This window comes from Hyla sarda, unplaced genomic scaffold (genome assembly GCF_029499605.1).
Source record: "Hyla sarda isolate aHylSar1 unplaced genomic scaffold, aHylSar1.hap1 scaffold_1166, whole genome shotgun sequence".
Lineage (NCBI taxonomy): Eukaryota > Metazoa > Chordata > Amphibia > Anura > Hylidae > Hyla > Hyla sarda.
Window position 1 is genome coordinate 56,335 of NW_026607788.1, and position 19,379 is coordinate 75,713.

General features: G+C 50.6%; 1 protein-coding gene across 1 annotated transcript in view; it reads left to right on the plus strand.

Annotated features, from left to right (window-relative positions):
* Positions 1–19,379, plus strand: part of LOC130302431 (SCO-spondin-like) — a gene marked incomplete at its 3' end in the record, with an annotated part of 101,999 nt that overhangs the window by 43,169 nt on the left and 39,451 nt on the right. The window contains 7 exon segments of the mRNA XM_056551711.1: positions 623–716; positions 2,299–2,693; positions 3,000–3,230; positions 3,802–3,984; positions 14,879–15,127; positions 15,246–15,368; positions 15,863–15,963. Of these exon segments, the coding sequence (XP_056407686.1) occupies positions 623–716; positions 2,299–2,693; positions 3,000–3,230; positions 3,802–3,984; positions 14,879–15,127; positions 15,246–15,368; positions 15,863–15,963 (1,376 nt within the window).

The following is a 19,379-nucleotide window of genomic DNA, read 5'->3' on the forward strand; positions in this document are numbered from 1 at the left end:
ACGCCCCCTCCATGCAGCTCTATGGGAGAGGCGAGATTTCCTGAGTGCAGCGCTCCGACTCTCCCATGGAGATGCATTGAGGGGGCATGTCGTCCATTGCTTTGTGCGGGGGATGACATGCCTGGGCCCTACAGGAGATAGCAGGGGGTCTCAGCAGTCAAATCCCCCACATTCTGACACTTATCCCCTATCCTTAGGGTAGGGGATACATTTTTCTCTCCTGGAGATCTCCTTTAAGAAAGTTGTCTGCTGTTTCTATCTCAAGATGATGGACGGTCTTCTCCATCCATTATACTGACGCAGCTCATACAATCCCATTGGCTCTCAGGACTTTTCCTCTGATGACTCTCGCTCCAATGACCCCCCCCCCCCCCCCCCCCGCCCTGATTAATCTATGGGGTTTTAGAGGTGAGGGGGAGCGAGGAGTGCCGGGCTGTGGCACTTGAGCAGGTCGGTTCCATCTCCATGGCACCTGACTGCACTGGGGACGGCTCTGGGACTTTCTGGGTGTTGGAGGGGACTGTGGAAGATACTCTTGGATATGGATGAGAGGTCATATCATATTATTGTCTTCTCTGCCCCAGGATCTGGATGTTTAATGGATGTTTCTTCTCTCATGTAGATGGCGGTTGCATCGACCCCTCAGAATGCCCCTGTTACTGGGAGGGTTTACCATTTCCATCTGGTGCTGCTGTCACTCAAGGCTGCCACAACTGGTACGGGTCATGTCATCACCGGGATCATTCATGTATGACCTCACTGGTTCCACAAACCCATGACTCACATGTGACCCCTGAGGTTTTATACTCATGGTCTCCTCCATTACTTGTATATGACTCTGACCTTCTACATTCATCGTCTCCCCACTACTCATATGTGACCTCTGACCTTCTACATTCATAGTCTCCCCAGTACTCATATGTGACCTCTGACCTTCTACATTAATGGTCTCCCCAGTACTCATATGTGACCTTCTACATTCATGGTCTCCCCCACTACCTATATTGTGACCTCTGACCTTCTACATTCATGGTCTCCCCCACTACCTATATGTGACCTCTGACCTTCTACATTCATAGTCTCCCCAGTACTCATATGTGACCTCTGACCTTCTACATTAATGGTCTCCCCAGTACTCATATGTGACCTTCTACATTCATGGTCTCCCCCACTACCTATATGTGACCTCTGACCTTCTACATTCATGGTCTCCCCAGTACTCATATGTGACCTTCTACATTCATGGTCTCCCCACTACTCATATGTGACCTCTGACCTTCTACATTCATAGTCTCCCCAGTACTCATATGTGACCTCTGACCTTCTACATTAATGGTCTCCCCAGTACTCATATGTGACCTTCTACATTCATGGTCTCCCCCACTACCTATATTGTGACCTCTGACCTTCTACATTCATGGTCTCCCCCACTACCTATATGTGACCTCTGACCTTCTACATTCATAGTCTCCCTAGTACTCATATGTGACCTCTGACCTTCTACATTCATGGTCTCCCCCACTACCTATATGTGACCTCTGACCTTCTACATTCATGGTCTCCCCAGTACTCATATGTGACCTTCTACATTCATGGTCTCCCCACTACTCATATGTGACCTCTGACCTTCTACATTCATAGTCTCCCCAGTACTCATATGTGACCTCTGACCTTCTACATTAATGGTCTCCCCAGTACTCATATGTGACCTTCTACATTCATGGTCTCCCCCACTACCTATATTGTGACCTCTGACCTTCTACATTCATGGTCTCCCCCACTACCTATATGTGACCTCTGACCTTCTACATTCATAGTCTCCCTAGTACTCATATGTGACCTCTGACCTTCTACATTCATCGTCTCCCCACTATTCATATGTGACCTTCTACATTCATGGTCTCCCCCACTACCTATATGTGACCTCTGACCTTCTACATTCATGGTCTCCCCCACTACCTATATGTGACCTCTGACCTTCTACATTCATGGTCTCCCCACTATTCATATGTGACCTTCTACATTCATGGTCTCCCCCACTACCTATATGTGACCTCTGACCTTCTACATTCATGGTCTCCCCCACTACCTATATGTGACCTCTGACCTTCTACATTCATGGTCTCCCCCACTACCTATATGTGACCTCTGACCATCTAAATTCATGGTCTCCCCAGTACTCATATGTGACCTTCTACATTCATGGTCTCCCCCACTACCTATATGTGACCTCTGACCTTTTCCATTCATGGTCTCCTCCATTACCGACATGTGACTCTGAGGTTCATCTCCTTGCAGCTCCTGTGAGTCCGGTCGGTGGCGTTGTCCTGATGAGCCATGTTCCGTCCCTTCCCGTTGCGGAGCTGATGAGTTTTCCTGCCAGTTCAGCGATCGCTGTGTCCCTACTGCCTGGGTCTGTGACAATGAAGATGATTGTGGAGATGGATCGGATGAGATCTGCTCGTTGACTTGTGCCCCACACGAGTACCGCTGTGCCAATGGGCAGTGTATCCCCCTGGTACACCGCTGTGATGGCAGAGCTGACTGTGTGGATCACTCAGATGAATGGGGTTGCCCCGCCCCCTCCTGCGGTCATGATGAGTTCCGGTGTTCCAATGGACGCTGCATTCCCCTTTCGCACGTCTGTGATGGTGACCTGGACTGTGGGTTTGCTGATGAATCTGATGAGTCAGGTGAGTCCTGACTATAGACGCCTCTAGGACCATCCCGCCCAGTGTCCTGCCATTCATACGTGTCACCTCACAGACTCTACATATAGAAGGACCTTAATAAGGGACCACACAAAATCCAACGCTATGTCAATGGTCCATGATATGAATGAAGCAGATCTCTCTCTCTCCCACAGTGGGAAGTCCCAGCCTGGTTCTGGACAATGAAACTCAACCGGCCAGCTGGATAGACCCCAAACCAATGTCTACAGACCTAAGACCAAGAAGACCCCACATGTGACCACTTCTCTCCACTTTCCTGTTCTCCAGGTTGCTCCTCTGGGTGCAGTTCTGCCCATTTCCAGTGCTCCGTGGGTAAATGCGTTCCCTACATTCACCGCTGTGATGGGCACGATGACTGCGGGGACTTCAGCGATGAGAGGGACTGCTTCTGTCCATCCAGTGAGTTTCAGTGTCCGGAGGGACTTTGTCTGTCCAAGGAGAAGGTGTGTGATGGCCACCGAGACTGCGGAAATGGAGCAGATGAAATAGTGTGCACAGGTAACCACTCAGGGAGTCACTAGAGACAGTCAGAGGAGACCCAGCTTTATATAGAAATGATGGGCGCTGGGGTGAGGAGACTCAGCTTTATATAGAATTGATGGGCGCTCAGGTGAGGAGACCGAGCTTTATATAGAAATGATGGGCGCTGGGGTGAGGAGACCCAGCTTTATATAGAAATGATGGGCGCTGGGGTGAGGAGACCCAGCTTTATATAGAAATGATGGGCGCTGGGGTGAGGAGACTCAGCTTTATATAGAATTGATGGGCGCTCAGGTGAGGAGACCGAGCTTTATATAGAAATGATGGGCGCTGGGGTGAGGAGACCCAGCTTTATATAGAAATGATGGGCGCTGGGGTGAGGAGACCCAGCTTTATATAGAAATGATGGGCGCTGGGGTGAGGAGACTCAGCTTTATATAGAATTGATGGGCGCTCAGGTGAGGAGACCCAGCTTTATATAGAAATGATGGGCGCTCGGATGAAGAGATCCTGAACACTTCTATGGTCTCCTCATCTTGGTGTCTCCATGATGGGTTGAATGTCCTCAGACTTGTTTCTCTTGTCCTAGGCCTTGGGACGTGTTCTTCAGGGTTCTGGGTCTGTGGAGATGGATCCTGCATCAGATCAGACAAGTTGTGTGATGGGAAATATGACTGCACTGATGGAGCGGATGAGGATCGGGTCCAGTGCACGTCTTCACCACCAGACAACACATGGTTAACTCCACCGACATCATCCAATCACACAACAGGTGAATAATAGTAATCTCTGACCAACTCCATGTTCTCTAACTCCAGTGGATCCTTATCACAGTCCCTCATCACTGGATCCTTATCATAGTCCCCCATCACTGGATCCTTATCACAGTCCCCCTCACTGGATCCTTATCACAGTCCCCCATCACTGGATCCTTATCATAGTCCCCCATCACTGGATCCTTATCACAGCCCCCCATCACTGGATCCTTATCACAGTCCCCCATCACTGGATCCTTATCATAGTCTCCATCACTGGATCCTTATCATAGTCCCCATCACTGGATCCTTATCACAGTCCCCCATCACTGGATCCTTATCATAGTCTCCATCACTGGATCCTTATCACAGTCCCTCATCACTGGATCCTTATCATAGTCCCCCATCACTGGATCCTTATCACAGTCCCCCATCACTGGATCCTTATCACAGTCCCCCATCACTGGATCCTTATCACAGTCCCCCATCACTGGATCCTTATCATAGTCTCCATCACTGGATCCTTATCATAGTCCCCATCACTGGATCCTTATCACAGTCCCCCATCACTGGATCCTTATCACAGTCCCCCATCACTGGATACTTATCACAGTCCCCATCACTGGATCCTTATCACAGTCCCCCATCACTGGATCCTTATCACAGTCCCCATCACTGGATCCTTATCACAGTCCCCATCACTGGATCCTTATCATAGTTCCCATCAATGGATCCTTATCATAGTCCCCCATCACTGGATCCTTATCACAGTCCCCAATCACTGGATCCTTATCACAGTCCCCCATCACTGGATCCTTTTCACAGTCCCCCATCACTGGATCCTTATCACAGTCCCCATCACTCGATCCTTATCACAGTCCTCCATCACTGGATCCTTATCACAGTCCCCCATCACTGGATCCTTATCACAGTCCCCCATCACTGGATCCTTATCACAGTCCCCATCACTGGATCCTTATCACAGTCCCCATCACTGGATCCTTATCACAGTCCCCATCACTGGATCCTTATCATAGTCCCCATCAATGGATCCTTATCATAGTCCCCCATCACTGGATCCTTATCACAGTCCCCCATCACTGGATCCTTATCACAGTCCCCATCACTGGATCCTTATCACAGTCCCCATCACTGGATCCTTATGATAGTCCCCATCACTGGATCCTTATCACAGTCCCCCATCACTGGATCCTTATCACAGTCCTCCATCACTGGATCCTTATCACAGTCCCCCATCACTGGATCCTTATCATAGTCCCTCATCACTGGATCCTTATCATAGTCCCCATCACTGGATCCTTATCACAGTCCCCCATCACTGGATCCTTATCACAGTCCCCATCACTGGATCCTTATCACAGTCCCCATCACTGGATCCTTATCACAGTCCCCATCACTGGATCCTTATCATAGTCCCCATCAATGGATCCTTATCATAGTCCCCCATCACTGAATCCTTATCACAGTCCCCCATCACTGGATCCTTATCACAGTCCCCATCACTGGATCCTTATCACAGTCCCCATCACTGGATCCTTATCACAGTCCCCATCACTGGATCCTTATCATAGTCCCCATCAATGGATCCTTATCATAGTCCCCCATCACTGGATCCTTATCACAGTCCTCATCACTGGATCCTTATCACAGTCCCCCATCACTGGATCCTTATCATAGTCCCCATCACTGGATCCTTATCATAGTCCCCATCACTGGATCCTTATCACAGTCCCCATCACTGGATCCTTATCACAGTCCCCATCACTGGATCCTTATCACAGTCCCCATCACTGGATCCTTATGATAGTCCCATCACTGGATCCTTATCATAGTCCCCCATCACTGGATCCTTATCACAGTCCTCCATCACTGGATCCTTATCACAGTCCCCATCACTGGATCCTTATCATAGTCCCTCATCACTGGATCCTTATCATAGTCCCCATCACTGGATCCTTATCACAGTCCCCCATCACTGGATCCTTATCACAGTCCCCCATCACTGGATCCTTATCACAGTCCCCATCACTGGATCCTTATCATAGTCCCCATCAATGGATCCTTATCATAGTCCCCCATCACTGGATCCTTATCACAGTCCCCCATCACTGGATCCTTATCACAGTCCCCCATCACTGGATCCTTATCACAGTCCCCCATCACTGGATCCTTATCACAGTACCCCATCACTGGATCCTTATCACAGTCCCCCATCACTGGATCCTTATCACAGTCCCCATCACTGAATCCTTATCACAGTCCCCCATCACTGGATCCTTATCACAGTCCCCCATCACTGGATCCTTATCACAGTCCCCCATCACTGGATCCTTATCACAGTCCCCATCACTGGATCCTTATCACAGTCCCCATCACTGGATCCTTATCACAGTCCCCATCACTGGATCCTTATCATAGTCCCCATCAATGGATCCTTATCATAGTCCCCCATCACTGGATCCTTATCACAGTCCTCATCACTGGATCCTTATCACAGTCCCCCATCACTGGATCCTTATCATAGTCCCTCATCACTGGATCCTTATCATAGTCCCCATCACTGGATCCTTATCACAGTCCCCCATCACTGGATCCTTATCACAGTCCCCATCACTGGATCCTTATCACAGTCCCCATCACTGGATCCTTATCATAGTCCCCATCAATGGATCCTTATCATAGTCCCCCATCACTGGATCCTTATCACAGTCCTCATCACTGGATCCTTATCACAGTCCCCCATCACTGGATCCTTATCATAGTCCCCATCACTGGATCCTTATCATAGTCCCCATCACTGGATCCTTATCACAGTCCCCATCACTGGATCCTTATCACAGTCCCCATCACTGGATCCTTATCACAGTCCCCATCACTGGATCCTTATGATAGTCCCATCACTGGATCCTTATCATAGTCCCCCATCACTGGATCCTTATCACAGTCCTCCATCACTGGATCCTTATCACAGTCCCCATCACTGGATCCTTATCATAGTCCCTCATCACTGGATCCTTATCATAGTCCCCATCACTGGATCCTTATCACAGTCCCCCATCACTGGATCCTTATCACAGTCCCCCATCACTGGATCCTTATCACAGTCCCCATCACTGGATCCTTATCATAGTCCCCATCAATGGATCCTTATCATAGTCCCCCATCACTGGATCCTTATCACAGTCCCCCATCACTGGATCCTTATCACAGTCCCCCATCACTGGATCCTTATCACAGTCCCCCATCACTGGATCCTTATCACAGTACCCCATCACTGGATCCTTATCACAGTCCCCCATCACTGGATCCTTATCACAGTCCCCATCACTGAATCCTTATCACAGTCCCCCATCACTGGATACTTATCACAGTCCCCCATCACTGGATCCTTATCACAGTCCCCCATCACTGGATCCTTATCACAGTCCCCATCACTGGATCCTTATCACAGTCCCCATCACTGGATCCTTATCACAGTCCCCATCACTGGATCCTTATCATAGTCCCCATCAATGGATCCTTATCATAGTCCCCCATCACTGGATCCTTATCACAGTCCTCATCACTGGATCCTTATCACAGTCCCCCATCACTGGATCCTTATCATAGTCCCCATCACTGGATCCTTATCATAGTCCCCATCACTGGATCCTTATCACAGTCCCCATCACTGGATCCTTATCACAGTCCCCATCACTGGATCCTTATCACAGTCCCCATCACTGGATCCTTATGATAGTCCCCATCACTGGATCCTTATCATAGTCCCCCATCACTGGATCCTTATCACAGTCCTCCATCACTGGATCCTTATCACAGTCCCCATCACTGGATCCTTATCATAGTCCCTCATCACTGGATCCTTATCACAGTCCCCCATCACTGGATCCTTATCACAGTCCCCCATCACTGGATCCTTATCACAGTCCCCATCACTGGATCCTTATCATAGTCCCCATCACTGGATCCTTATCATAGTCCCCATCAATGGATCCTTATCATAGTCCCCCATCACTGGATCCTTATCACAGTCCCCCATCACTGGATCCTTATCACAGTCCCCCATCACTGGATCCTTATCACAGTCCCCCATCACTGGATCCTTATCACAGTCCCCCATCACTGAATCCTTATCACAGTCCCCATCACTGGATCCTTATCATAGTCCCCATCAATGGATCCTTATCATAGTCCCCCATCACTGGATCCTTATCACAGTCCCCCATCACTGGATCCTTATCACAGTCCCCCATCACTGGATCCTTATCACAGTCCCCATCACTGGATCCTTATCACAGTCCCCATCACTGGATCCTTATCACAGTCCCCATCACTGTATCCTTATCATAGTTCCCATCAATGGATCCTTATCATAGTCCCCCATCACTGGATCCTTATCACAGTCCTCATCACTGGATCCTTATCACAGTCCCCCATCACTGGATCCTTATCATAGTCCCCATCACTGGATCCTTATCATAGTCCCCATCACTGGATCCTTATCACAGTCCCCATCACTGGATCCTTATCACAGTCCCCATCACTGGATCCTTATCACAGTCCCCATCACTGGATCCTTATGATAGTCCCCATCACTGGATCCTTATCATAGTCCCCCATCACTGGATCCTTATCACAGTCCTCCATCACTGGATCCTTATCACAGTCCCCATCACTGGATCCTTATCATAGTCCCTCATCACTGGATCCTTATCACAGTCCCCCATCACTGGATCCTTATCACAGTCCCCCATCACTGGATCCTTATCACAGTCCCCATCACTGGATCCTTATCATAGTCCCCATCACTGGATCCTTATCATAGTCCCCATCAATGGATCCTTATCATAGTCCCCCATCACTGGATCCTTATCACAGTCCCCCATCACTGGATCCTTATCACAGTCCCCCATCACTGGATCCTTATCACAGTCCCCCATCACTGGATCCTTATCACAGTCCCCCATCACTGAATCCTTATCACAGTCCCCATCACTGGATCCTTATCATAGTCCCCATCAATGGATCCTTATCATAGTCCCCCATCACTGGATCCTTATCACAGTCCTCATCACTGGATCCTTATGACAGTCCCCCATCACTGGATCCTTATCATAGTCCCTATCACTGGATCCTTATCATAGTCCCCATCACTGGATCCTTATCATAGTCCCCATCACTGGATCCTTATAACAGTCCCCATCACTGGATCCTTATCACAGTTCCCATCACTGGATCCTTATCACAGTCCCCATCACTGGATCCTTATGATAGTCCCCATCACTGGATCCTTATCACAGTCCCCATCACTGGATCCTTATGATAGTCCCCATCACTGGATCCTTATCACAGTCCCCATCACTGGATCCTTATCACAGTCCCCCATCACTGGATCCTTATCACATTCCCCCATCACTGGATCCTAATCACAGTCCCCATCACTGGATCCTTATCACGGTCCCCATAACTGGATCTTTATCACGGTCCCCCATCACTGGATCCTTTTTATCTAAATCCTCATTCTCTGTATTCCTTGACACCTGTCACTCTACATCCCTATTCCATATTCTAGATCCTGGTCTGGATCCCATCACTGGATCCTTATCACAGTCCCCATCACTGGATCCTTATGATAGTCCCCATCACTGGATCCTTATCATAGTCCCCCATCACTGGATCCTTATCACAGTCCTCCATCACTGGATCCTTATCACAGTCCCCATCACTGGATCCTTATCATAGTCCCTCATCACTGGATCCTTATCACAGTCCCCCATCACTGGATCCTTATCACAGTCCCCCATCACTGGATCCTTATCACAGTCCCCATCACTGGATCCTTATCATAGTCCCCATCACTGGATCCTTATCATAGTCCCCATCAATGGATCCTTATCATAGTCCCCCATCACTGGATCCTTATCACAGTCCCCCATCACTGGATCCTTATCACAGTCCCCCATCACTGGATCCTTATCACAGTCCCCCATCACTGGATCCTTATCACAGTCCCCCATCACTGAATCCTTATCACAGTCCCCATCACTGGATCCTTATCATAGTCCCCATCAATGGATCCTTATCATAGTCCCCCATCACTGGATCCTTATCACAGTCCTCATCACTGGATCCTTATCACAGTCCCCCATCACTGGATCCTTATCATAGTCCCTATCACTGGATCCTTATCATAGTCCCCATCACTGGATCCTTATCATAGTCCCCATCACTGGATCCTTATAACAGTCCCCATCACTGGATCCTTATCACAGTTCCCATCACTGGATCCTTATCACAGTCCCCATCACTGGATCCTTATGATAGTCCCCATCACTGGATCCTTATGATAGTCCCCATCACTGGATCCTTATCACAGTCCCCATCACTGGATCCTTATCACAGTCCCCCATCACTGGATCCTTATCACATTCCCCCATCACTGGATCCTAATCACAGTCCCCATCACTGGATCCTTATCACGGTCCCCATAACTGGATCTTTATCACGGTCCCCCATCACTGGATCCTTTTTATCTAAATCCTCATTCTCTGTATTCCTTGACACCTGTCACTCTACATCCCTATTCCATATTCTAGATCCTGGTCTCCTGTTTTATTATATCATTTTCTCATATCACACTGGATCCCTGTTTGCTGTCACCCTAGATCCCCACCTGCTGTCACCCTAGATCCCCGCCAGCTGTCATTCTAGATCCCCGCCTGCCGTCACTCTAGATCCCGGCCGCCCCGTCACTCTAGATCCCGGCCTGCCGTCACTCTAGATCCTGGCCTGCCGTCACTCTAGATCTCCACCTGCCATCACTCTAGATCCCCACCTGCTGTCACTCCAGATCCCTGCTGTCACTCTAGATCCCTGCCTGCTGTCACTCTAGATCCCTGCCTGCCGTCACTCCAGATCCCCGCTGCCACTCTAGATCCCTGCCTGCTGTCACTCTAGATCCCTGCCTGCTGCCACTCTAGATCCCTGCCTGCCGTCACTCTAGATCCCCACCTGCTGTTACTCCAGATCCCTGCTGTCACTTTAGATCCCCACCTGCTGTCACTCCAGATTCCTGCTGTCACTCTAGATCCCTGCCTGCGGTCACTCTAGATCCCCGCCTGCTGTCACTCTAGATTCCCGCCTGCTGTCACTCTAGATTCCCGCCTGCTGTCACTCTAGATCCCTGCCTGCTGTCACTCCAGATTCCTGATGTTACTCTAGATCCCTGCCTGCCGTCACTCTAGATCACCGCCTGCCGTCACTCTAGATCACCACCTACTGTCACTCTAGATCACCGCCTGCTGTCACTCTAGATCCCTGCCTCCCATCACTCTAGATCCCTGCCTCCCATCACTCTAGATCCCTGCCTGCTGTCACTCTAGATCCCTGCCTGCTGTCACTCTAGATCCCTGCCTGCTGTCACTCTAGATCTTTGCCTGCCGTCACTCTAGATCTTTGCCTGCTGTCACTCTAGATCTTTTTGTGTTGTCACTCTAGATCCCCGCCTCCCATCACTCTAGATCCCTGCCTGCTGTCACTCTAGATCCCTGCCTCCCATCACTCTAGAGTCCCCATCACACAGTCCCCATCACTGGATCCTTATGATAGTCCCCATCACTGGATCCTTATCACAGTCCCCCATCACTGGATCCTCATCACAGTCCCCATCACTGGATCCTTATCACAGTCCCCATAACTGGATCCTTATCACGGTCCCCCATCACTGGATCCTTTTTATCTAAATCCCCATTCTCTGTATTCCTTGACACCTGTCACTCTACATCCCTATTCCATATTCTAGATCCTGGTCTCCTGTCTTACTATATTATTTTCTCATATCACACTGGATCCCCGCCTGCTGTCACCCTAGATCCCCGCCTGCTGTCACTCTAGATCCCAGACTGCCGTCACTCTAGATCCCCACCTGCCGTCACTCTAGATCCCCACCTGCTGTCACTCCAGATCCCTGCTGTCACTCTAGATCCCTGCCTGCTGTCACTCTAGATCCCTGCCTGCCGTTACTCCAGATCCCCGCTGTCACTCTAGATCCCTGCCTGCTGTCACTCTAGATCCCTGCCTGCTGTCACCCTAGATCCCTGCCTGCTGTCACTCTAGATCCCTGCCTGCCGTCACTCTAGATCCTCACCTGCTGTCACTCCAGATCCCTGCTGTCACTTTAGATCCCCGCCTGCCATCACTCCAGATTCCTGCTGTCACTCTAGATCCCTGCCTGCGGCCACTCTAGATCCCCGCCTGCTGTCACTCTAGATCCCTGCCTGCTGTCACTCTACATCCCTGCCTGCTGTCACTCCAGATTCCTGACTCCCATCACTCTAGATCCCCACCTGCCACCACTCTAGATCCCCACCTGCTGTCACTCCAGTTCCCTGCTGTTACTCTAGATCCCTGCCTGCCGTCACTCTAGATCCTCACCTGCTGTCACTCTAGGTCACCGCCTGCCGTCACTCTAGATCATTGCCTGCCGTCACTCTAGATCACCGCCTGCCGTCACTCTAGATCGCCACCTGCCGTCACTCTAGATCGCCACCTGCCGTCATGCTAGATCGCCGCCTGCTGTCACTCTAGATCCCTGCCTCCCATCACTCTAGATCCCTGCCTGCTGTCACTCTAGATCTTTGCCTGCCGTCACTCTAGATCTTTGCCTGCTCTCACTCTAGATCTTTTTGTGCCTTCACTCTAGATCCCCGCCTCCCATCACTCTAGATCCCTGCCTGCTGTCACTCTAGATCCTTGCCTCCCATCACTCTAGATCCCCACCTGCCGTCACTCTAGATCCCCGCCTGCCGTCACTCTAGATGCCCGCCTGCCGTCACTCTAGATCCCCGCCTGCCGTCACTCTAGATCACCGCCTGCTGTCACTCTAGATCCCTGCCTCCCATCACTCTAGATCCCTGCCTCCCATCACTCTAGATCCCTGCCTGCTGTCACTCTAGATCCCTGCCTGCTGTCACTCTAGATCTTTGCCTGCCGTCACTCTAGATCTTTGCCTGCTGTCACTCTAGATCTTTTTGTGTTGTCACTCTAGATCCCCGCCTCCCATCACTCTAGATCCCTGCCTGCTGTCACTCTAGATCCCTGCCTCCCATCACTCTAGAGTCCCCATCACACAGTCCCCATCACTGGATCCTTATGATAGTCCCCATCACTGGATCCTTATCACAGTCCCCCATCACTGGATCCTCATCACAGTCCCCATCACTGGATCCTTATCACAGTCCCCATAACTGGATCCTTATCACGGTCCCCCATCACTGGATCCTTTTTATCTAAATCCCCATTCTCTGTATTCCTTGACACCTGTCACTCTACATCCCTATTCCATATTCTAGATCCTGGTCTCCTGTCTTACTATATTATTTTCTCATATCACACTGGATCCCCGCCTGCTGTCACCCTAGATCCCCGCCTGCTGTCACTCTAGATCCCCGCCTGCCGTCACTCTAGATCCCCACCTGCCGTCACTCTAGATCCCCACCTGCTGTCACTCCAGATCCCTGCTGTCACTCTAGATCCCTGCCTGCTGTCACTCTAGATCCCTGCCTGCCGTTACTCCAGATCCCCGCTGTCACTCTAGATCCCTGCCTGCTGTCACTCTAGATCCCTGCCTGCTGTCACCCTAGATCCCTGCCTGCTGTCACTCTAGATCCCCGCCTGCCGTCACTCTAGATCCCCACCTGCTGTCACTCCAGATCCCTGCTGTCACTTTAGATCCCCGCCTGCCATCACTCCAGATTCCTGCTGTCACTCTAGATCCCGGCCTGCGGCCACTCTAGATCCCCGCCTGCTGTCACTCTAGATCCCTGCCTGCTGTCACTCTACATCCCTGCCTGCTGTCACTCCAGATTCCTGACTCCCATCACTCTAGATCCCCACCTGCCACCACTCTAGATCCCCACCTGCTGTCACTCCAGTTCCCTGCTGTTACTCTAGATCCCTGCCTGCCGTCACTCTAGATCCTCACCTGCCGTCACTCTAGGTCACCGCCTGCCGTCACTCTAGATCATTGCCTGCCGTCACTCTAGATCACCGCCTGCCGTCACTCTAGATCGCCACCTGCCGTCACTCTAGATCGCCACCTGCCATCATGCTAGATCGCCGCCTGCTGTCACTCTAGATCTTTGCCTGCTGTCACTCTAGATCCCTGCCTCCCGTCACTCTAGATCCCCGCCTCCCGTCACTCTAGATCCCTGCCTCCCGTCACTCTAGATCCCTGCCTCCCATCACTCTAGATCCCTGCCTTCTGTCACTCTAGATCCCTGCCTCCCATCACTCTAGATCCCTGCCTGCTGTCACTCTAGATCTTTGCCTGCCGTCACTCTAGATCTTTGCCTGCTCTCACTCTAGATCTTTTTGTGCCGTCACTCTAGATCCCCGCCTCCCATCACTCTAGATCTCTGCCTGCTGTCACTCTAGATCCCTGCCTCCCATCACTCTAGATCCCCACCTGCCGTCACTCTAGATCCCCGCCTGCCGTCACTCTAGATCCCCGCCTGCCGTCACTCTAGATCCCCGCCTGCCGTCACTCTAGATCCCCGCCTGCCGTCACTCTAGATCACCGCCTGCCGTCACTCTAGATCCCTGCCTGCCGTCACTCTAGATCCCTGCCTGCCGTCACTCTAGATCCTCGCCTGCCGTCACTCTAGATCCTCGCCTGCCGTCATTCTAGATCCCCGCCTGCCGTCACTCTAGATCCCCACCTGCTGTCACTCTAGATCCCCGCCTGCCGTCACTCTAGATCCCCGCCTGCCGTCACTCTAGATCCCCGCCTGCCGTCACTCTAGAGCCCCACCTGCCGACATTTTGATAAATTTGAGATGCGTTGGACGCCACAATCCGGATAAATCCCCCAATTGTCTTCCCCTTCTTTAGCCGGTATACCCGGGAGACGGTGCGGGCGGTACGAGTTCCAGTGCGGCAGTGGAGAGTGCAGACCCCGGGGCTGGCTGTGTGACCACGAGGTGGACTGTATGGACGCCAGTGATGAACATGACTGTAACAGAACCTGTGACCTGGACCACTACAAGTGCCCAGTGAGCGGGGAATGTATCGGCTACGGCCACCTGTGTGATGGCGTCCCTCACTGCCACGACCAGTCAGATGAAAGCATGGACAACTGCGGTAAGACCCTTCACCGCCATATCCTGCACGGTACTGTTATGTAGTCTATGATATGATGAGATGTGGGGCCCCTGGGGCTCTCGTGTTCCACTGTACAATGACGTTTGATCATCCTCAGGTTCGGCTCAGATTCCCCCCTGTCCCGGACACTTCATCTGCGCCAATAGGATGTGTGTGAACATCTCTCTGGTGTGTGATGGCGCCCCCGACTGTCCTCAGGGAGAAGATGAGAAGACGTGTGGTGAGAGCCCGGATATGGGGCATCTGAGGGGGTCAGGGCCTGATATCCGTGTTTGGAGGCGTCTGACCATAGAAAGGACGATATAAGTGTCGGTCGCCGTCCATGGATGGGTCAGTGTTTGTATCATAGGTACAGGAGGACGGAACATTATAAGACAGCCGGCCATCTTGAGTGCACGTTCTTCTGCCTTCTCTCAATGGTGGATGACTGGTCATGGATATGACGCACACTTACCTTATGGGAGCCCCATATGGACTGTGGTCACCTGACCTCAATGACCAATTACAGAGATAGTGACCGGATCTCGCACTGTCCCTGGACTATAAGCAGAACTCCAGGAACCACCATGATAGTCCGGGCTATGACCAGAAATAAACCAGTTGTCCTCATGGTCACAGATGGGTTATATGTAGCCTGCAGTGTGAGGACCCCCATAATAACTGAGGGGCACCATCATGTCTCCTCCATTTTATCTACATTTCCTTCCCTTGTAGAAAAGAGTCCGGTCACTTCACCAGCGTCACCCAACCAGACGTCTCCAACCAGCTGCCCCGAATACGTGTGCCCAGATGGGCGCTGCCTCTTGTTTAAACAGGTACATGAGGTGTGAGACATGGGGCATTAGGTGCGAGACATGAGGTGTGAGACATGGGGAGTGAGGTGTGAGACATGAGGTGTGAGACATGGGGCATTAGGTGCGAGACATAGGGAGTGAGGTGTGAGACATGGGGAGTGAGGTGCGAGACATAGGGAGTGAGGTGTGAGACATGGGGAGTGAGGTGTGAGACATGAGGTGTGAGACATGGGGCATTAGGTGCGAGACATGGGGAGTGAGGTGTGAGACATGAGGTGCGAGACATAGGGAGTGATGTGTGAGACATGAGACATAAGGTGCGAGACATAGGGAGTGAGGTGTGAGACATGAGGTGCGAGACATAGGGAGTGATGTGTGAGACATGAGACATGAGGTGTGAGACATGAGACATGAGGTGTGAGACATGGGGCATTAGGTGTGAGACATGGGGAGTGAGGTGTGAGACATGAGGTGCGAGACATGGGGAGTGAGGTGTGAGACATGAGGTGTGAGACATGGGGCATTAGGTGTGAGACATGGGGAGTGAGGTGTGAGACATGAGGTGCGAGACATGGGGAGTGAGGTGTGAGACATGAGGTGTGAGACATGGGGCATTAGGTGCGAGACATAGGGAGTGAGGTGTGAGACATGAGACATGAGGTGTGAGACATAGGGAGTGATGTGTGAGACATGAGACATGAGGTGTGAGACATGGGGCATTAGGTGTGAGACATGAGGTGTGAGACATAGGGAGTGAGGTGTGAGACATGGGGCATTAGGTGCGAGACATGGGAAGTGAGGTGTGAGACATGAGACATGAGGTGTGAGGTGTGAGACATGGGGCATTAGGTGCGAGACATGGGGAGTGAGGTGTGAGAAATGAGACATGAGGTGTGAGGTGTGAGACATGGGGCATTAGGTGCGAGACATGAGACATGAGGTGTGAGACATGAGACATGAGGTGTGAGACATGGAGCATTAGGTGTGAGACATGAGACATGAGGTGTGAGACATGGGGCATTAGGTGTGAGACATGAGGTGTGAGACATGAGACATGAGGTGTGAGACATAGGGAGTGAGGTGTGAGACATGGGGCATTAGGTGCGAGACATGGGAAGTGAGGTGTGAGACATGAGACATGAGGTGTGAGACATGGGGCATTAGGTGCGAGACATGGGGAGTGAGGTGTGAGACATGAGACATGAGGTGTGAGACATGGGGAGTGAGGTGTGAGACATGAGGTGTGAGACATGGGGCATTAGGTGCGAGACATGGGGAGTGAGGTGTGAGACATGAGACATGAGGTGTGAGACATAGGGAGTGATGTGTGAGACATGAGACATGAGGTGTGAGACATGGGGCATTAGGTGTGAGACATGAGGTGTGAGACATAGGGAGTGAGGTGTGAGACATGGGGCATTAGGTGCGAGACATGGGAAGTGAGGTGTGAGACATGAGACATGAGGTGTGAGGTGTGAGACATGGGGAGTGAGGTGTGAGACATGGGGAGTGAGGTGTGAGGTGTGAGACATGAGGTGTGAGACATAGGGAGTGATGTGTGAGACATGGGGCATTAGGTGCGAGACATGGGAAGTGAGGTGTGAGACATGAGACATGAGGTGTGAGACATGGGGCATTAGGTGCGAGACATGGGGAGTGAGGTGTGAGACATGGGGCATTAGGTGCGACACATGGGGAGTGAGGTGTGAGACATGAGACATGAGGTGTGAGACATGGGGCATTAGGTGCGAGACATGGGGAGTGAGGTGTGAGACATGAGGTGTGAGACATGGGGCATTAGGTGCGAGACATGGGGAGTGAGGTGTGAGAAATGAGACATGAGGTGTGAGGTGTGAGACATGGGGCATTAGGTGCGAGACATGAGACATGAGGTGTGAGACATGAGACATGAGGTGTGAGACATGAGACATGAGGTGTGAGACATGGGGCATTAGGTGTGAGACATGAGACATGAGGTGTGAGACATGGGGCATTAGGTGCGAGACATGAGGTGTGAGACATGAGACATGAGGTGTGAGACATAGGGAGTGATGTGTGAGACATGGGGCATTAGGTGCGAGACATGGGAAGTGAGGTGTGAGACATGAGACATGAGGTGTGAGACATGGGGCATTAGGTGCGAGACATGGGGAGTGAGGTGTGAGACATGAGACATGAGGTGTGAGGTGTGAGACATGAGACATGAGGTGTGAGGTGTGAGACATGAGGTGTGAGACATGGGGAGTGAGGTGTGAGACATGAGGTGTGAGACATGAGACATGAGACATGAGGTGTGAGACATGGGGCATTAGGTGCGAGACATGGGGAGTGAGGTGTGAGAAATGAAACATGAGGTGCGAGACATGGGGAGTGAGGTGTGAGACATGAGGTGTGAGACATGGGGAGTGAGGTGTGAGAAATGAAACATGAGGTGTAAGGTGTGAGACATGGGGCATTAGGTGCGAGACATGAGACATGAGGTGTGAGACATGGGGCATTAGGTGCGAGACATGGGGAGTGAGGTGTGAGAAATGAAACATGAGGTGTGAGGTGTGAGACATGGGGCATGAGGTGCGAGACATGAGACATGAGGTGTGAGACATGAGACATGAGGTGTGAGGTATAATATATGTTGTGTGCGGTATATGATATGAAGTGTGCTTTATAATATATGAGGTGTGTGGTATAATATATGAGGAGTGCGGTATAATATATGAGGAGTGCGGTATAATATATGAGGAGTGCGGTATAATATATGAGGTGTGCGGTATAATATATGAGGTGTGCGGTATAATATATGAGGAGTGCGGTATAATATATGAGGTGTGCGGTATAATATATGAGGTGTGCGGTATAATATATGAGGTGTGCGGTATATGATATGAGGTGTGCGGTATAATATTTGAGGTGTGCGGTATAAGATATGAGGTGTGCGGTATAATATATGAGGTGTGCGGTATAATATATAAAGAGTGCGGTATAATATATGAGGAGTGCGGTATAATATATGAGGTGTGCGGTATATGATATGAGGTGTGCGGTATAATATATGAAATGTGCGGTATAATATATGAAATGTGCGCTATAAGATATGAGGTGTGCGGTATAAGATATGAGGTGTGCGGTATAATATATGAGGTGTGCGGTATAATATATGAAATGTGCGGTATAAGATATGAGTTGTGCGGTATAAGATATGAGGTGTGCGGTATAATATATGAGGTGTGCGGTATATGATATGAGGTGTGCGATATAATATATGAGGTGTGCGGTATATGATATGAGGTGTGCGGTATAATATATGTAATGTGCGGCATAAGAAATGATGTGTGCGGTATACGATATGATGTGTGCGGTATAAGATATGAGGTGTGCGGTATAATATATGAGGTGTGCGGTATAATATATGAAATGTGCGGTATAAGATATGAGGTGTG